The sequence below is a fragment of the Heterodontus francisci genome, chromosome 11 (genome assembly GCF_036365525.1).
Source record: "Heterodontus francisci isolate sHetFra1 chromosome 11, sHetFra1.hap1, whole genome shotgun sequence".
NCBI lineage: Eukaryota > Metazoa > Chordata > Chondrichthyes > Heterodontiformes > Heterodontidae > Heterodontus > Heterodontus francisci.
In genome coordinates this window covers 81,030,736-81,049,015 of record NC_090381.1, presented here as the reverse complement: position 1 = coordinate 81,049,015, position 18,280 = coordinate 81,030,736, and the positions used below count along the sequence as shown (strand labels likewise).

Genomic DNA, 18,280 nt, shown 5'->3' with positions numbered 1-18,280 from the left:
TGTTTATACTTTACATCATTACTGGTTAAGACTTATTTTATAATAAACTGATAATTTTGTTGTTCATTAAAGAAACCTGGTTAGTGTGTTTTATTCTGGGAAAAGTATATGATTGACCATATCAGTAATGGGTTGAAGGGTTATAGAGAACTGGCAGGAAAGTGGAGTTGAGGCCGAGATGAGATCAGCCATGATCGTATTGAATGGTGGAGCAGGCTCGAGGGGCTGAATTGCCTACTCTTGCTCCTAGTTCTTATGTTCTTATGTTGTGACCTGTGGAGAAATGGAACTAGAAATAACAGTGCACTCCTCCCACCTTAGTCGTAACAATAGATAGTTTAAATTGTATCATTAATTTGTTGACTGTACTAATGAGCTTAAGCAAATTAAATGGTGGCAGTTTAATCTAGGTTTAGGTTCTCTTCAAAGAAAATGAGTGACAAGATGAAGAGTTTTTGAGAGGGTTTCTACAAATGATAAATGAATGGCATTGTTTGGATCATTTACTTTCTTTAACTATTACGGCTCTACTAATACTGATAATTAACTTCTTTTCAATACAATGACTTCTAAATAGTAGCTGTGACTATGTTCTGGTAATTAAATATAATGATCAGAAAAGATCAAGCTTGGGAATCTCTCAAAATTGAGTCAAGTAAAATGTTGCAATAGTTAGCTACCAAAAATGAGCAGATATTACACTACCTGTTGGGTGTGTTCAGTGGAGCTTGGTAAACATGTTCTTGTATCCTCTGGTTCAGTTGACTTGCTTCTGTCATGCAAATGAGAAAGAAAGAAATTATTATAAACTGTTTGCATTCTTAGATAATTCTAGGAATTTTTTAGTTACCCATTTTTGAACTTTAGGGCAGATTTTCCTGTTTCTGCACTTGGCACTATTGGATCACTTGGGCAAAACAATTACAGGAAAATCGGGCAGGAAGCACACATCTGTAAGGGAGGTCATCTGATTGTCTGCCCATTTAAATTAATGGTTGCAAGAATTGAGTGGACTTTGTCAGGAAGAATCTGTCCTTTAATGTTCCTAAAGGTATCAAATCAGAATATAATAACAGTTATTTGATTTGAACTGTGAGTGTGCAACTAAACAATAAGAATGTAACATTAACAAGCCTTAAGAAAGCTTGTATTTAGAAAGTGTTTTTGTCTATTGTCATAGGCAAGTGGAATGGGCTCCCAATTAAAGCAGCTTTGCAGGTATCGACTGACACCTTTAAAATGAGACAGGTGAATATCAGGATAGGAATGGATTTGGGTGTTATAAAGACAAGTATAGATAGTCCATTTCTATTTGTATATTCAAAGCTTGATTTGCACTTTTATTTACCTCTGTAAGCTTGCAGTTGTCCTGTCAGTACTTTCCGGATTTCAGAAACCCAAAGGTTCTTCAGTTCTACAGATGATGCCTGTAATTAGGTATTCATTTTCAAATTGGATACAAAAGTACAACAGTAACATAGAAAAAATGGCTTAAAATAGTGGGAAGGACTTTCCATCTGATTTAAGCCAATTTCATGTTGCAACTCCAGCAGATGAGGCAGAAATCATTTGAAAAGCCACTCTCCTGCCTGCCTGCATCCTCCCCCAGCCACTTCCAGGAATTTCCACCAAATGTAATGGGACACTTGCCTTAACATAGGCAGACATCTTCAAATTCAACAACAAAAATCCTAGCCTTGGGATCCTAGCCGTGTTCACTACTATAAAACACCAGTGTGTTCCTAGCATCCAGATAAAATGGTAACATAATTGGTCAAGATGAAAGGAGCTACTACTGCACGTTATCTGTGAACATTTAGCATGGTGTTAGCCCTGTAGTCTCTGTTTTTCAAAAGAATGTATTTGATATGTGTTCTCTGTTGTCCTGGTAACCAAGACTTCTGTCTTATCCTTCGCAGAGTGGATGTGAGGTCACCTGATCTTCCGGACTCCATCTTGAACGTTTAAAAATCACAATTTTTAAAACATAATGATGTTGCAAGGTCCAGCATTAATAACAGGATCCATTTAATTCCATTACAAGGCAACAAAGCACTGCACTCTCCACACCCGACACCCCACACTCCAATTGCCTGGCTCATTAAAATCTCTGATTTCCAATCAGAAACAAAAGGACCCATTATGGCCCTACCCATCCAGCATAAAGCAGTTGGATGGGCAGTTGAAATGGTTGTAGTGACCTACACTGACCAATTGCACTTTCCATGGTTTGCAATTTTAACTTACTCTTTTGAGCATGTGAGAGGGACTCCCACTGGAAGACAGTGGGGTTCTCCTTTAAATATGCAGATCAGGATTTGATGACATCCCTGGGGCTTAACTGCATTTTTAACCCAAGGCTTACACAAGGCAGCCACTGTGGCTACCCCATCAGGCTAACCTGTGGCAAGAGGAGCCAGGGCCTGAAGAAGGCCAGAAAAGTGAAGAATTACTTTAAAAAAAATTGTTTCCTGCAAGACCAAGGGGAGTAGGAGTGTTCCTCCGAACCCATAAGGAAATATTGGGCCTCCCCTCACCCTCTGCCTCAATGCCTTCAACCATTACCCCCACTGCTAACCACTTACCTGAGTGTTGTGGCCCAATTCCTTCAGGTCCCTGGCAGTGGCCTCCTGTCCCCGGAGATCCCACTCTCACCTGCCTGCCAGCTAAAACTTTCTGTAGGGTTCGGCCAGTAGACCAATAGGGCCGATTCAGAAAATTCCGTGGATCATCTCTTAAGCCTCAGCTGTGGCAGGCTAAAACGTTTTCCATCCATCTTAGCCCCACCCACACAATTCCCTCTGGGAGTTAAAATCAGCTGAAATGTTTATACTTTAAGTAATGCAACTACCAACAAAATACAGTTTTCAGTATCAGTTACCTGAATGGTGTACACTTCCTCTCTGCCATTGTACCAGATCTCAAACTTCTTAATGTCTCCCTTTACATTTTCTGTGATACCAACAGCACTCATCTGAAAGCAGAGCATGCACATAGTTAGCTACAGAGCTGGTCAATGTGATCCAATTCATGCTTGTCTTATAAGAAACTTGATTTCTTTTGTAATAACTTTTACATATAAAACTTTCAGTAAATCTTATTGTTGTCAGTAGAAAATGAACAGCTATTTTCGAGAATTTGTTTGGGGGCAGGATAATATACATCACTAAGGCGATTCTACATTCTCTTTATAAATCTGGCTCTGAAGTTGCTGTCTGGGCAGTTACGTTGGGATCACTGGTGCACTCCAACACTGGCTGTACTGGATGTGCACCAGAAGGAAGGCATCTAATTAGCATAAATTATTGCATATTATTGTTGGAAAAATGTTGGACATAATTTGCATTGCGTTCTAACATTCAACATTATAGTCAACATATTGTCACAGTTCTTCATTTCAAACTAATGCAGACTGGAAAATTCCTTCTTATTCTGGATTCATCTTACTAACTTCCAACTTTGAAGGAATTTTGGGCAGAGATGCAGAAAAGTTGGGAGTAACCAAAGCCCCAAATTTCTGCAGAACTACCGGTGCATTCCCACCATACGTCCAGTGGCAGTGTGGCAGAAGGCTTGGGAATTAGGCCAGGGTTCAGATACACCAGATCCTAGCCTCTGCCTTGAGCTTCCAGAATCCCTGCTGCAGCAATCTTAGTGTATTTTGACAGGGCAATATAGTTGGATTTTCCTCAGCCCAGCCTGGGATCTGCCTACTGGCCAGTAGGCCAGGTGAAAGGAGTCTTACTGGAATCCTGGCTGGTGAAAGTAGTGCTCACCTGAGGATCTAAAGCTGTGATTTAGATTGAATTCCCAAAAAGTGGCTGTAATTTGTAAGCATTCATGGGCCCTCTGACAAAAGAGAGTCTTTGAGCCCATGAAAAATAATCTTAAATTGGGTAGCCCTGGATGGAGGAAAAGCGTTAAGACAGCACTACTTTTTTTACCTCTTCTGCTGTGGTGAGTGCTGAGATGTGGACACAGTAGCTCAGGCACCAGCCATGGTCATTCAAATGAAGTAACCTCCCGTGACCCCACATAATCTAGTAAGGTCAGCAATGGACATTCCCAGCAGGCCTATCCAGGCACATGCCAGGATCACAGACACATGGATTTTTAAGCCTAAGGAATTGATAGAGCTTTATTATCATTAGACTGACTGCAGGCTGATTAAAACAAAATAATTTCATCCATACAGTCCATCCATCCATATCCATGGCTTAGTGGACAACACTATTGCCTTTGAGTCAGAAGGTTGTAGGTTCAAGTTCCACTCCAGAGACCTGAGCAAAAAAGTCCAGGCTGAACTCCAGTGCAGTACTAAGTGAGTACTGTAATGTCAGAAGTGTTGTCTTTTAGATGAGATGTTATACCAAGGCTCCATCTGCTCGCTCAGGCAGACATAAAAGATCCCTTGGTACTATTTTGATGAAGAGCGGGGGAGTTATTCCTGGTGTCCTGGCCAATAGTTATCATTAAATCAAAATCAATAAAAAGATTATCTAAGTCATTATCTCATTGCTTTTTGTGCAAATTGGCTGCCATGTTTCCTCCATTATAATATACTTCAAAAAGTACTTAATTGCCTGTAACACACATTGAGATACGCTGATGATTTCAAAGACAACATATAAATGCAAGTCCTTCTTTCTTTTTATACTGCTGATATCACTGTGTACCTTCAATGAATGCTTAAAGCTGTATGAGGGGGATTTCTCATACCCATCTGCATTTTCCTCTCGTTTCTTGCAGAACAACAGCAACTTTGTGTAAAGGAAAAGGTGCCTTTGCATTGGCTTGAACCTTGCCAAGTCTTTGACCTTGCTGTGAACCTTCTTGTGGTCCGTCCACACGTTGAAGGATCCTTGCATCAAGAGTTTCCCAAGGTCATTTAAGTTTCCCTGTAAAAGTAATGCATTTCCAAAGTTGAAGCAAAATTAATGCACCACAGGACAAGTTGTATGATAATCTTATACATTAGATTAGATTAGAGATACAGCACTGAAACAGGCCCTTCGGCCCACCGAGTCTGTGCCGAACATCAACCACCCATTTATACTAATCCTACACCAATCCCATATTCCTACCAAACATCCCCACCTGTCCCTATATTTCCCTACCACCTACCTATACTAGTGACAATTTATAATGGCCAATTTACCTATCAACCTGCAAGTCTTTTGGCTTGTGGGAGGAAACCGGAGCACCCGGAGAAAACCCACGCAGACACAGGGAGAACTTGCAAACTCCTCACAGGCAGTACCCGGAATCGAACCCGGGTCCCTGGAGCTGTGAGGCTGCGGTGCTAACCACTGTGCCACTGTGCCGCCCTAAACATCCTATTTTATTAGGAAAAGATTAAAATCTGGAGTTTGCCCATTTACAGTGAGACTGCTGAGCCCTGACCTCTTGCCTGACTAATGAAATAAAGAGAGAAAATGCTAGGAATACGCAGGGAGTCCGGCAGCACTTGTGGATGCTGATGACCCTTTCAGAACTCTTAGGTCTGGTGAAGGGTCACTGACCTGAAACGTTGGGCTGGATTTTATCCTGCCCTTGGAGACAAGAATGGAGGCAGGGGAGGGCACACAAAATGGCATGGGGTAGCATCAGGCAGCGTGCCCGACGTCACCCTGCCCCCATGCCATTTTGTCCGCAGTGGGAAAGTTGGAAGACAGACCTCTCGCCCAAGGCCAATTAAGGGCCACTTAAGGGCAACTTCCAGTCTCCACTCCCATTTAAATAATGTTGGAAGGGACTGCCATTGAGTGGCTATAGCACCAGGTAAGACCTGGTGGCCTCCTAGTGGGCTCGAAGGACGTGCCCCTTGTCTGTGGACAAACCATGGCCCATGGAAGGCCCCCCTGGTGGTGATGGCGGCCTCCCTGGCAAGATCCCACCTCACCCTCACCAACCCACCTCCCCACCGGGGACTGCCTGACTGAACCCAACGACCCTGAACCCACTTACCTGGATCCGGGAGTCTCCTGCAGTACCAGCAATGGCTACCGCTGCCAGTGGCACAGCTGGTATTGCTGAGCTGCTGGCCCTCTGATTGGTCAGCAGCTCTGGAGGCAGGGGTTTGTCTGTTAAAGGGATGGTGTCTCCAAGAGCAGGCAGTTAATTGGCTGGACCATGTGAAATTTAAACGGGTCCGAAACAGCGCCGAGTGGGGTCACCCCCACCCCCCGACCTTCTGACCCATTGCCAGGTCCCCTGCTGTTGGGGTAAAATCAATGAGTCCATCGAGTCTATGCCGGCTCTCTGCAGAGCAATCCAATCAGTCCCACTCTCCTACTCGATCCCCGTAGCTCTGCAAGTATATTTCCTTCAAGTCCATAAAAAATCTCTTCCTCATATTCACCCTTCATCTCTTGCCCAAAACCTTCAATCTGTGTCCCCTTGTCCTTGTACCATCAGCTAATGGGAACAGTTTTTCCTTGTCTAACTTATCTAAGCCTGTCATCATCTTGTACACTTCAATCAAATCTCCCCTCAATCACTTTTGCTCAAGGGACAACAACCCCAGCTTTTCCAACCTAACCTTGGAACTAAAATCCTCTATCCCTGGAACGATTTGGGTAAATCTTCTCTGCACCCTCTCAAGGACTCTCACATCCTTCCTGAAGTGTGGTGACCAGAACTTGATGCAATACTCTAGTTGTGGCCTAACCAGAGCTTTATAGAGGTTCAGCATAACTTCCCTGCTTTTGTTATCAATGGGCTGGATTTTAAGAGCCCGCCACCAAGATCGGCAGCGAGCTCAAAAAATGCCAAAGAGCCAATGCAATCTCAAGCGCGGCAGCTCATTTAAATAGCCGGGCGCCCACCCCCACAATCTCATGGAAGGGGCGGGCTGTCCGTCCCGGGCGATGGCATCAGCTGCCTGTGTGTAGGCAAAGGCACCATTTTTAAAGGGCAGCCAGCCCTGCTGCTGAATTTATATTTTTAAAGTCCTACATGCCAAAATTAAATAAAAAAATTTCTAACATCCCTTTCCCACCCCCCCCACAATAACAATTACAATAATTATTTGCTCTTCCCCCCCAAAACACTTACCTTTTACAATTGACCTTCCCCCCCACAAACTGCACAAAGTTTAAGGTTCAACTCTTTCCACCATCCCCTACACCCATTATGTATATTTGACCCCATTCCCCCAACCCCACTGCACTGACAAACCTACCTCCTCCCTCCTCCCCACCAGTGTGACGTTGTTTTTCCCCAGACAGGGATTTGAAGGCACGGGAGTGACGGCTGCCGCATCGAAGATTGTGGCGGGCCCTCAAGATCGCAGGTAAGTCTATGTAAATTTATTAATTTTATTCATTTGAATATTTAAATTGTGGACCGTCGCCCAGTGGCGGGGAGGCCACCACAGAGCCTCACCACTGCTGGGTGGATTGGGCTAGGCCTTCCCAGCGTCGAGGTCCGTGGCGGGCCTTATCCGGAGCCATCTTCAGGCCCCTGCCATGGTACCCGATGCCAGGGAAGAACAAAATCCAGCTTAACACCTCTATTTATGAAGCACATGATCCCAAATGCTTTGCTAACCACCCTCAATATGTTCTGCCACCTTCAAAGGTCGATGCACATGCACCCCAAGGTCCCTCTGTTCCTGCACACTTTATAGAACTGTGCTATTAAGTCTATATTGCTTCATCCTATACCATTTTCCAAAATGCATCACCAGAAACTTCTCTGTATTAAATTCCATGTGCCACTCGTCTCCCCTTTCTGCTAGTCTATCTATGTCTGATTACAGGTGATTCGTATCATCCTCACTGTTTGTCACTTCTCCAAGTTTGGTATCATTAGGAAATTTTTAAATTCTACTCTGTATTCCAAGATCCTAGTCATTTATATGTGGCAAAAAAGCAGTGGGCCCAGCACTAGCCCTTGGGGAACACCACTGTCTACCATCCTCCAGTCTGAAGAATAACAATTTACCATGACTTGATGTTTTCTGTCCTTAAATTAATTTTTTTTATCCAATTGGACACTATTCCATGAGCTTCAATTTTGTTAATCAGCCTTTTATGTGGTACTTTATCAAGCACTTTCTTAAAATCCATGTAGACAACATCCCCTCATCAACCTTCTCTGTCACTTCATCAAAAAATTCAATTAGATTAGACAAGCATGATCTGTCTTTTACAACTCGTTGCTGGCTATCCCTAATTATCTCAAATCTCTCCAAGTGCCTGTTGATTTTTCCCCTGATTATTGTTTCTAAAACCTTACCCACCACTCATGTTAAACTAACTGCTCTGCAGTTGCTAAGGCTATCCTTACACCCTTTCTTGAATACGGGTGTCACATTTGCCACTCTCTAATCCTCTAGCACCTGCCCCTTATCTAGGGAAGACTGGAAAATTATGGCAAGCCCTTCTGCTATCTCCACCCCCATTTCCTTTAGCAACCTGGGATGCAAGCCATCCGGACGAGGTGACTTATCTACCCTAAGCCTAGCCAGCCTTTCCAGTACCTCCTCCTTCTCAGTTGTTACCCTATCCATTGTCTCTACTCTTTCCACTTCTACCGATATTTTGTCAGATTCCTCTTCCTTAGTAAACACTGATACAAAGTACTCATTAAGTATATTAGCCTTGCCCTGTGCCTCTAAGCATATATTACCCTCTTTGTCCCTAATATGCCCCACTCCACTTCTTGCTACCTGCTCACTATTTAGATGCAGGTAGATGGTTTTTGGGTTCCCTTTTATGTTGACTTCCATTCTATTCTCATATTCTCTCTTTGCCAGCCTTATTTTCCTCTTCACTTCCCCTCTCAACTTATTGTATTTGGCCTGGTTCTCACTTGAAGAATTTGCCTGACATGCATCATACACCCTCTTTTTCTTGTTTCACAATTATCTCTATCTCCCTTGTCATCCAAGGAGCCCTGTTTTTGGTTCCCCCACCTTTCACCCTTGTTGGAATGGTCCTAGCCCTGTACCTGAAGCATCTCTTCCTTAAAGATAACACATTGTTCCGTTACAGTTTTTCCTGTTAGTCTTTGGTTCCATTTTATTCTGGCTAGATATCTTCTCTTCGTATTGAAATTACCCCTCTTCCCATCTAGCTGTAATACCTTATATCATTCCTTGCTTTGCTACATTACAGTCTAAACCTTATGAAATAATGATCACTCTTACCCAAGTGCTCCCCGACAGACACTTGGCACATCTCATTTCCCAGCATCAGATCCAGCAATGCCCCCTTTCTAGTTGGGCTGAGAACATACTGATCAAGAAAGTTCTCCTGAATCCAGAAATTCCTCCCCTCTTTTCCCTTCACTCTAAAATTTTACCAATCAATATTTTGATAATTAAAGTCCCCCAATATTAACACTCTACAGTTCTTGTACATCTCTGTGATTTCCCTGCAGATTTGCTCCTCTATCCCTCTATCTCACTATTTGGCGGTCCATAGAATATCCCTAGTTGTATGTTAATATCCTTTTTGCATCTCAACTCTAACCAAATCGATCCAGCCCATTACCTTGTTTGTACCTTCTGATGAAAGGTCACAGATCTGAAATGTTAACACCGTTTCTCTCTCCACAGATGCTGCCAGACCTGCTGAGTATTTCCAACATTTTCTGTTTTTATTTCAATTTCCCAGCACTGGCAGAACTTTTCTCCTTCACTATTGAAACTGTATTGTGTTTACTTCTCAGCTTCAAAAATAAACACTTAAGCGGTAAGTTAACTCTAGACAACTAAAGGATGAACATTTTAGGGAAAAAACTTCTTTTGTTATAAGCCAGCATTGGCAGCGTAAAGTTTGTCATGGGGTGCTGCGTGGGGTTTGTGTATGGCTTGAGATCAATAAAGTCAATTTCTCACCCATTTTGCACTGACCGTCCTCTGTCACACAGGTAAGATGTCAGGGCTTAGTAGGCAAAGTGCTGATTTTGATGTTTATTTATTTAGAGATACAGCACTGAAACAGGCCCTTCGGCCCACCGAGTCTGTGCTGACCAATGACCACCCATTTATACTAATCCTACATTAATCCCATATTCCCTACCACATCCCCACCATTCTCCTACCACCTACCTACACGAGGGGCAATTTACAATGGCCAATTTACCTATCAACCTGCAAGTATTTGGCTGTGGAAGGAAACCGGAGCACCCGGCGGAAACCCACGCGGTCACAGGGAGAACTTGCAAACTCCGCACAGACAGTACCCAGAACTGAACCCAGGTCTCTGGAGCTGTGAGGCTGCTGTGTGTTATGAAGTATAGTACAGTTAGAGGACAGAGCAAATAATATTTGCACTACACAAGTGCCAGGCAATGACCATTTCAAACAAGAGAGAATTTAACCACCTCCCCTTGACGTTCGATGGTACTACCATCGCTGAATCCCCCACTATCAACATCCTAGGGATCACCATTGACCAGAAACTGGACTGGACCAGCCACATAAATGCTGTGGCAACAAGTGCAGGTCAGAGGCTGGGAAATTCTGCGGCAGGTAACTCACCTCCTGTCTCCTCAATGCCTGTCTACCATCTACAATGCATATGTCAGGAATATGATGGAATACTGTTCACTTGCCTGGATGGGTGCAGCTCCAACAACACTCAAGAAGCTCAACACCATCCAGGACAAAGCAGCCTGCTTGATTGGCATCCCATTCACCACCTTCAACATTCACTCCCTCCATCACCAATGCACAGTTGCAGCACCATCTACAAGATACACTGCAGCTACTCACCAACGTTCCTTCGACAGCACCTTCCAAACCGTGACCTCTACCACCTAGAAGGACAAGGACAGCAGATGCGTGGGAACACCACCACCTGCAAATTCCGCTCCAAGTCACACACCATCCTGACTTGGAACTATAGCGCCGTTTCTTCACTGTCGCTGGGTCAAAATCCTGTAACTCCCTTTCCAACAGCACTGTTGGCGTACCTACACACCAAGGACTGCAGCAGTTCAAGAAGGCAGCTCACCATCGCCTTCTCAAGGGAAATTAGGGATGAGCAACGCTCACATTCCCCGAATGAATAAAAAAAGGTACTTCTGAGTTTTAGGCTCAATGCAAGTGATGTCCATTGAAAACAAATGTAACAAATTTTGGAAAGTACAAAAGGATTTCAGAATTTCCTTAAATCTGCACTGCCCAGTATGGCAGGACAGAACAGCCACAGTTTGAAAGTGCATTTGGATAAGTTTATTTTTCATCTTTTTGGCCACTAAAAACTTTGCTAGAAGCCAGTGGGCAGTTTGGACATATTACCTATTTATTTCCACTTTTGTTAAAGACCAGGCATGTTTCCCATGGAAATCTGGAGGACGGATGTCTTCACTATTCCTCTTACACTGTATGTGCTGGAAGCATCATATAGTACTGAAGTTATTGTACCTTAATTTGTTTAAGAAACAAAGCAACAGGAGACTGCACTTTATTCAAGAGGTTATGACAGAGTGATGTTGCATGCTACAAGCAGACCTCCAGATATTCGACACATCACTGCACTGGTAGTGAAGGTCACCACTATCCTCAATATCTAAATGTCATGATGTTTCCAGGCAGCCACAGGGGGCATCACCCACACCTGGCGATCTGCCACCCACAGGTGGATACATTGATGCATTGTTCACTACAGCCAGCTAATTGATGAGCTAGAAGTAGCAGTACAACTGTGTTGTAATTTCTTTTGCTTGGCAGGACTCTATTGAGATGGGTCACAGGTGCTCCTAAGAGGTCCTGGGTATAGCTCTTACACTTTTGCTAACCATAAGTGATAGAACACCCTCAATATGTAGCTTGTTTTTTTAAACATGAATATGCAATCATATATGCCAGTGTCAGGTACCCTAACAGCAACCATGATGCTGTCAACCTGAGACAATCAAGGATCCCTATTGTTACGACCAGGTGAGAAAGAGGTCTAGAGGTCCCTCTCGCCTGGTCTTACCATAACAGGGTTTAATTTTAAATACACCGTGTTTTTAGCTCCCCCTTGGCGAATCCTTGTTCAGCGCTTTCCAAATATAAGGCAAAGAAACCAGCACAAACAGGTTTTCTTAGGTTTAAAGAAGAAAAGTTGAAATTTATTAAACTTAAACTTAAACTCTAATTCGGTTAACGCCTACGGATACACGACATGCCCACGCTCGCATGCATATGCTATACCCACATGCAAATAGAGATAGAAAAGAGCAGAAAATAAAGTGGAAAAGTTTGAGGCATTATCTGAAGAGTTTTTGTTGCGGTTCTTCAAGCTCACTGTAGAGTCCTTGATTGCAGGTAGATGTTGCTTTTCGTTGGGGCCAAGTATTCTTCATAAACCTTGTTTGATGTTGGAGACTTTTTTCTTTCGGGGTTCATGTGTCTTCAGTGGATTCAGATGCTTGGGAGCAGACAGGAGAGATCTTCTCAGTCCAGGAGCAAACAGTCTTTTTGAGTTCAAACTCTCTGTGGCGAGTTCAAAAAATCCTGGAACAGCCAGTTCGTCAAGTGAACAGCTGGTCTAACCAGCCCTGGATTGTATCACCTTAGCAGTCTCAGGAATGCTCCTCTTACACACAATACCTGGTGATCAAGGTTCATTGTGGGTTGAATATGTCAGGGAATGGTACTTCCAAGCACTGTCTGTTAATATGCAAATGTATTTTCCAGTCATGGCTGATCTGTTTAACAAGTTATTTCCTCGCTCCAGCAACAATTTAAAATCAATGTTCATGACAAAATTAATGTGCCTCATTCTTGGCAGGTGAGGACCTAGCATGACACTATATTATTTGGGTTACTGCAAGGTTGGTTGCTACGAGAAGGATATGCTTTGTAGCCATGGCTAATGGCACTAATGGAGCACATTCAAAGTCTGGTTGAGCATCACAACACCAGATACATTTGACCAAAGAAACTGTAATCAGGCAAGCTATAGAGATATTAAATCATTGACATTGTGGAACAATTCAGACAAAAACTTCTGGAGTCCATACATGCACAGTTAAATAAGGAAATCTGGAAACTGCAGTCCAAGTTGACCTGCTGCTCCACAGGTTACACTATAACAGTACTTCACTGATAGATTCACATTGAAATCAAAGTAAGGGTGTCAAATTGCAGTACTTAGCCACTAGTTACCTGCTCAACACACCAGAAAATGTTAGGGCTAGTACATTCAGGTGTAAGTGAATTTCTAACACCCTGATCTGTCATAAATACTACCAAGAAACCTCTCTGGCCCAGAAACTTTAATTTTACAGTGGTGTGGAGTTTCATTCTTTCATAATTTAATCAGGTTTTTTTTACTTTTTCTGTCTGCCTTGTCACAGTCCTGTGTTTTTTTTTTCTCTCCTTGGAAATATTGCAGTGCGCCTTTAAGACTGCAAAAAGATCAGTGCATCTTTAAGGCAGAAAGTTCCAGTGGTTCAGTGAGCCAGAGTGCATTCTGGTTGCCAAGCAACAGCCAAAGGGAGAGAGAGATTCAATGACTTTCAAATTAGCTGAGCAGCAGTCAGCAGACAAGGCTCTGAGACAATTTAAACTGAAGGAACAAAAGCTGTGTTATTTCTCTCTCAAAACTGTACAAAGCTTCAAGCCGAATTAATTCCATAAAAATAAAGAAAAGCTTTTTCTTTCACAACAAAATAGTCATATCTGCTATGTTCATCACTGGAAAAAAAAGTGTTTAATACTAGAATAGCCAAACTGCTGAACCCTTATCTTTGGAAGGATCTTTTGTTTTCATTGGACCTTGGAAGATTGCAAGTGAACTTTGTATTGTATTGGAAGACCATTCGTAAGGAACGTAATTTGCAAAGACTTAATTTTTTTCCATTTTTCGGTATGCAAATGCGGGAGATAGATTTTTAAATAAGAAGTTATAATGCCTTTAGATATTGGTTATCTTAGTAGTGTTTAAGATTTTAGTTTTTTTAAATAAATAGTTAATTTATTGAAATCTAAAGATGCCTGGTTTGGTTCGCTTTGTTCGGGGGTTACTAGATTGTTCAATTTAGCTGCAATTTCCAATTTGGAAAGCTTAAAGAAATATGCTGCGACCTGTGGAGCGATGGGACTGAATTAACAGTGCATTGCTCCCACCGTGATCAGAATGGGGGCTTTTTCCTGAGCGGTCGTAACAGCCTCCTTTATCTACTCTCTCTTAATCCCATCATAGAATCACAGAATTGTTGCTGCACAGATGGAGGCCATTCAGCCCATCATGTCTGCACCAGCTCTCTAAATGAACAATTCACCCAATGCCATTACCCCACCTTCTCCCCATAACCCTGTACATTCTTCCTTTTCATATAATAGTCTAATTCCCTGTTGAATGCTTCAATTGAACCTGCCTCCACCACACTCTCAGGCAGTGCATTCCAGACCTTAACCACTTGCTGCATGAAAAGGTTTTTCCTCATGTCGCCATTGCTTCTATTACCAATTACTTTAAATCTGTGCCGTCTCATTCTTGATCCATTCACAGGTGGGAACAGTTTCTCTCTATCTACTCTGTCCAGACCCCTAATGATTTTGAATACTTCTATCAAATCTCCTCTCAGCCTTCTTTTCTCCAAGGAAATTAGTCCTAACTTCTCCAATCTATCTACATAACTGAAGTTCCTCATTCCTAGAACCATTCTTGTGAATCTTTTCTGCACTCTCTCCAATGCCTTCCCCTCTTTCCTAAAATCAGTGCCCAGAACTGGATGCAATACTCCAGCTGAGGCCAAACTAGTGTCTTATGAAAGTTCAACATAACTTCCTTGCTCTTGTACTCTCTGTCCCTATTCATAAAGTCCAGGATGCTGTATGCTTTATTAACAGCTCTCTCAACCTGTCCTGCCACCTTCAATGACTTATGCACATATACACCAGGTCTCTCTGCTCCTGCACCCCCATCTTTCTTTCTCAATTTTTATTTTGTCTTCTGTAAACGATTTAAATCTAATTTATAACTCCTGTTTTAAACTTCCTGTTTTAGAATCTGCATGGTTCAGTGAGAATTTTTCAATCTGATTGATTGAAAAGCCTTGCTATTTCTTACCCTGCTCACAAATGCCACAGATCCCCTCTAGAGCACACCACTCTGTATAAGATGTTCAATGACAGCAAGTCTATGTTCAAAAGCCCACAAAAACTCCATGGACAACCGTCAACATAGTGAATAGCAAGCGCCATTCCTCACCACTGACTGTAAAATCCAGGCCAAAGCTTCAGATGCCTTGATTGATCTTATGGTGTACTGCAATACAATCTTGCAAAATCACTCATATTATTATGCTTTGCTGCCTGCAACACAATTTTGCCCAATAGAGGCATCCACAGAAAGCCCTTGCAAGGAATGTAACCCACCACAACCAAGAAAAGATCCACCCTAAGAACATAGCAGAAACGGACATAGAAGGACCTGTGTAGGCTTCACATGGTCTCATAGATGAAACCTAAGGTTAAGTCTTCCATGGACCCTGATGAAATGTGAGGTTATCCACTTTGGTAGGAAAAATTGAAATACAGAATATTTTGTTACGAGCAGGTGAGAAAGGTGTCTCGGGGTCCCTTTTAGCCTTCACCTGGTCCTACTGTAAAAGAGTTTAATTTTTAAACACGCAGTGTTTTGAGCTCCCCCTTGGTGAATCTTTGTTCACCACTTTCCAATTAAAAGGCAAAGAAATGAGCACAAACAGGCTTTCTTAGGTTTAAAGAAGAAAAGTGAAATTTATTAAAACTTAAACTCTAATTCGGTTAACGCCTATTGGTACATGCCGCGTCCCACCCTAACATGCATATGCTATACGCACATGCTAATAGAGACAGAAAAGAGCAGAAGAAAAATAAAGTAGAGAGGGTTGAGGCAATCTCTGAGGGGGGGGGGAATTGTTACTGTGTTTCGAGCTCGCTGTAGTCCTTGCTTGTAGGTAGATCTTGTTTTTTGTTGGGGCCTAGTATTCTTCTTAAACCTTGTTCACTATATGAGACTTTCTCTCTTGGGGTTCATATGTCTTCAATGGATTCCGAAGCTGGTGAGAACGAGATGAGAGCAGACAGAAGAGAGGTCATTTCCAGTCCAGGAGCAAACAGCTTTCTGAGTTCAAATTCTGTTTCTCCAATTTAAAACTCCCCTAGTTGGCCAGCAGGTGGTCACATGACCGACTGGTTTGACCAGATCTCTTCTGTGTATTGGGGCAGGGGCTGGTTCCTTTGTTCCAACACTGTCTGCTAGTATAAAAAAATGTTTTTCCAGCCAGGGGCTTGGCAACCCCTTCTAATAGGCCTTCTTTTCGTCCTAACAACAATTTTAAAATTTAATGTCCATGTGGCAAAATATATGTGCCTCATTCTTGGCAGGTGGGGGCCTGTATGACAATTTCTTAAATGATGAGATGCTGGGCAGTGTTGAATTTTATAGGGACTTGGATGTCCTTGTTCATGAATCACTGAAAGCTAACATGCAGGTACAGCAAGCAATTAAGAAGGCAAATGGATGTTGGCCTTCATTACAAGAGGATTTGAATATAGGAGCAAAGATGTCTAACTGCACTTATATAGAGTGCACCTGGAGTACTGTGTGCAGTTTTGGTCTCCTTACCTAAGGAAAGATTATACTTTCCTTTGAGGGAGTGCAACGAAGGTTCACCAAACTAATTCCTGGGATGGAGAGATTGTCCTATGAGGAAGGATTAAATAGACTGGGCCTTTATTCTCTGGAGTTTAGAGGAATGAGAGGTGATCTCATTCAAACATACAAAATTCTTACTGGGTTCGAAAGGGTTGATACAGGAAGGATGTTTCCCCTGGCTGGAGAGTCCAGAACCAGGGAACACTGTCTCAGAATAAGGAGCAGACCATCTAGGACCGAGATGAGGAGGAATTTCCTCTCTCAGAGGTGGTGAATCTTTGGAATAATGATCTCATTGAATGGCGGAGCATGCTCGAAGGGCTGAATGGCTTACTCCTACTCCTATTTCATGTGCGTGTTCTTGTGTGTGTTATCTGCTCAGCTACAACCTACCTATATTAGCCAAAACTGCATCTAAACAGCTATTTAGTCCCATCTTCTGTCTGAAGAAATATTACCCAAGAAAATTAGGGATGGACAATACATGCTGGCCTTGTCAGGGATGCCCATATCCTGCGAACGAATAAAAAAAAAAATCAAGAGCGTTGTCTGACTGAATACTGCTAACCAATGTTTATTTCCTATAAGTAAGTGCTTTGAGCTGTGGTGCATCACTATGTTGCCCTTCAGTGCAACAGTATAATTTAAGTTCTCTTGAATCTAATCTACCTACATGCTCCTCAATGGCTGATCAATAAGGTGGTTGCTTGGAACTGAAGTGCCCCTCCACCTCATGAACTTAGTCTCATTTACAACCAGGTGTAAGGTACCTGGGTGAAAGCTGGCAACCTACCTTGATGTAGCTTGCACCTATACTTTTCCTGGAGAGTAGTTTACAGTCCCAAAAAAGACAACCTTCCTTTGGTACAAATCTTCATCAGGAAGCAGTGCTGCCCAAAAATATCCAATGTGTCATTGTGATATATTAGTCCACTTTTCTGTCCCCACTAAAGCCTCCTGTTAAAGTTGGTCATAAAGCCTTAAGAACTACAACCTGGAAGCGATTTCTGGGCACAGCCAAGTGTGGTACAGGCCAAGCTCTTTCTTTGGTTCTTCAAAGGATTCTGAGTGGAATATTAGGTTAGGCCAGCCCTCAGGTTGTATAGGTGAGCTTGAGAATTGGGCAAATTCAACCCCATTTTTCTTGTTATCTGAAAAACAGGATCTATATTCCAATCTCACTGCAGCATTACCACTGAAATGTAATAATAAATACTAATAAATTTCTGGATAATAATTAGTATTGAGGTTCGTACCATTGTTTCAATTAATTTTTACATTCTGGAATATATATTTTCTATAACATAAACATGGGGCTAGAAATTACTGTCATAATAGAAGATGAATTGTTCATATGTTCAGATGACTTTCCGGTATTTATACTGATACATTTATATTTTAAATTGGTTAACAGCTTCATTTATAATGGCAGACAGAGTAATGCCATACAAATGTATTATGAGTTTGTCTATCATCACCAAAAATAATTTCTATCCTTTCATTGACCAATTTGCCAATCTTCTTTCTCAGCCTGGCCCAAATTATTGGATTGTGAATAATCAATTCCTGATAATTACAAAGTGCTAAAATTTGATTTATCCAATAATTTGGATTAAGCAATATAACTAACACAGCAATATAATAAAAGCAAAATACTGCGGATGCTGGAAATCTGAAACAAAAACAAG

At 42.3% G+C, this 18,280-nt stretch overlaps 1 protein-coding gene across 1 annotated transcript in view; it reads right to left on the bottom strand.

The window, feature by feature from the left end:
- The window catches only part of mcf2l2 (MCF.2 cell line derived transforming sequence-like 2), a 401,635-nt gene that overhangs the window by 100,162 nt on the left and 283,193 nt on the right, over nt 1-18,280 (bottom strand). The window contains exons 22-25 of the mRNA XM_068042330.1: nt 4,677-4,898; nt 2,882-2,974; nt 1,349-1,427; nt 706-772 (exon numbers count right to left, since the gene is read on the bottom strand). Of these exons, the coding sequence (XP_067898431.1) occupies nt 706-772; nt 1,349-1,427; nt 2,882-2,974; nt 4,677-4,898 (461 nt within the window). The remainder of the gene's footprint in view (nt 1-705; nt 773-1,348; nt 1,428-2,881; nt 2,975-4,676; nt 4,899-18,280) is intronic.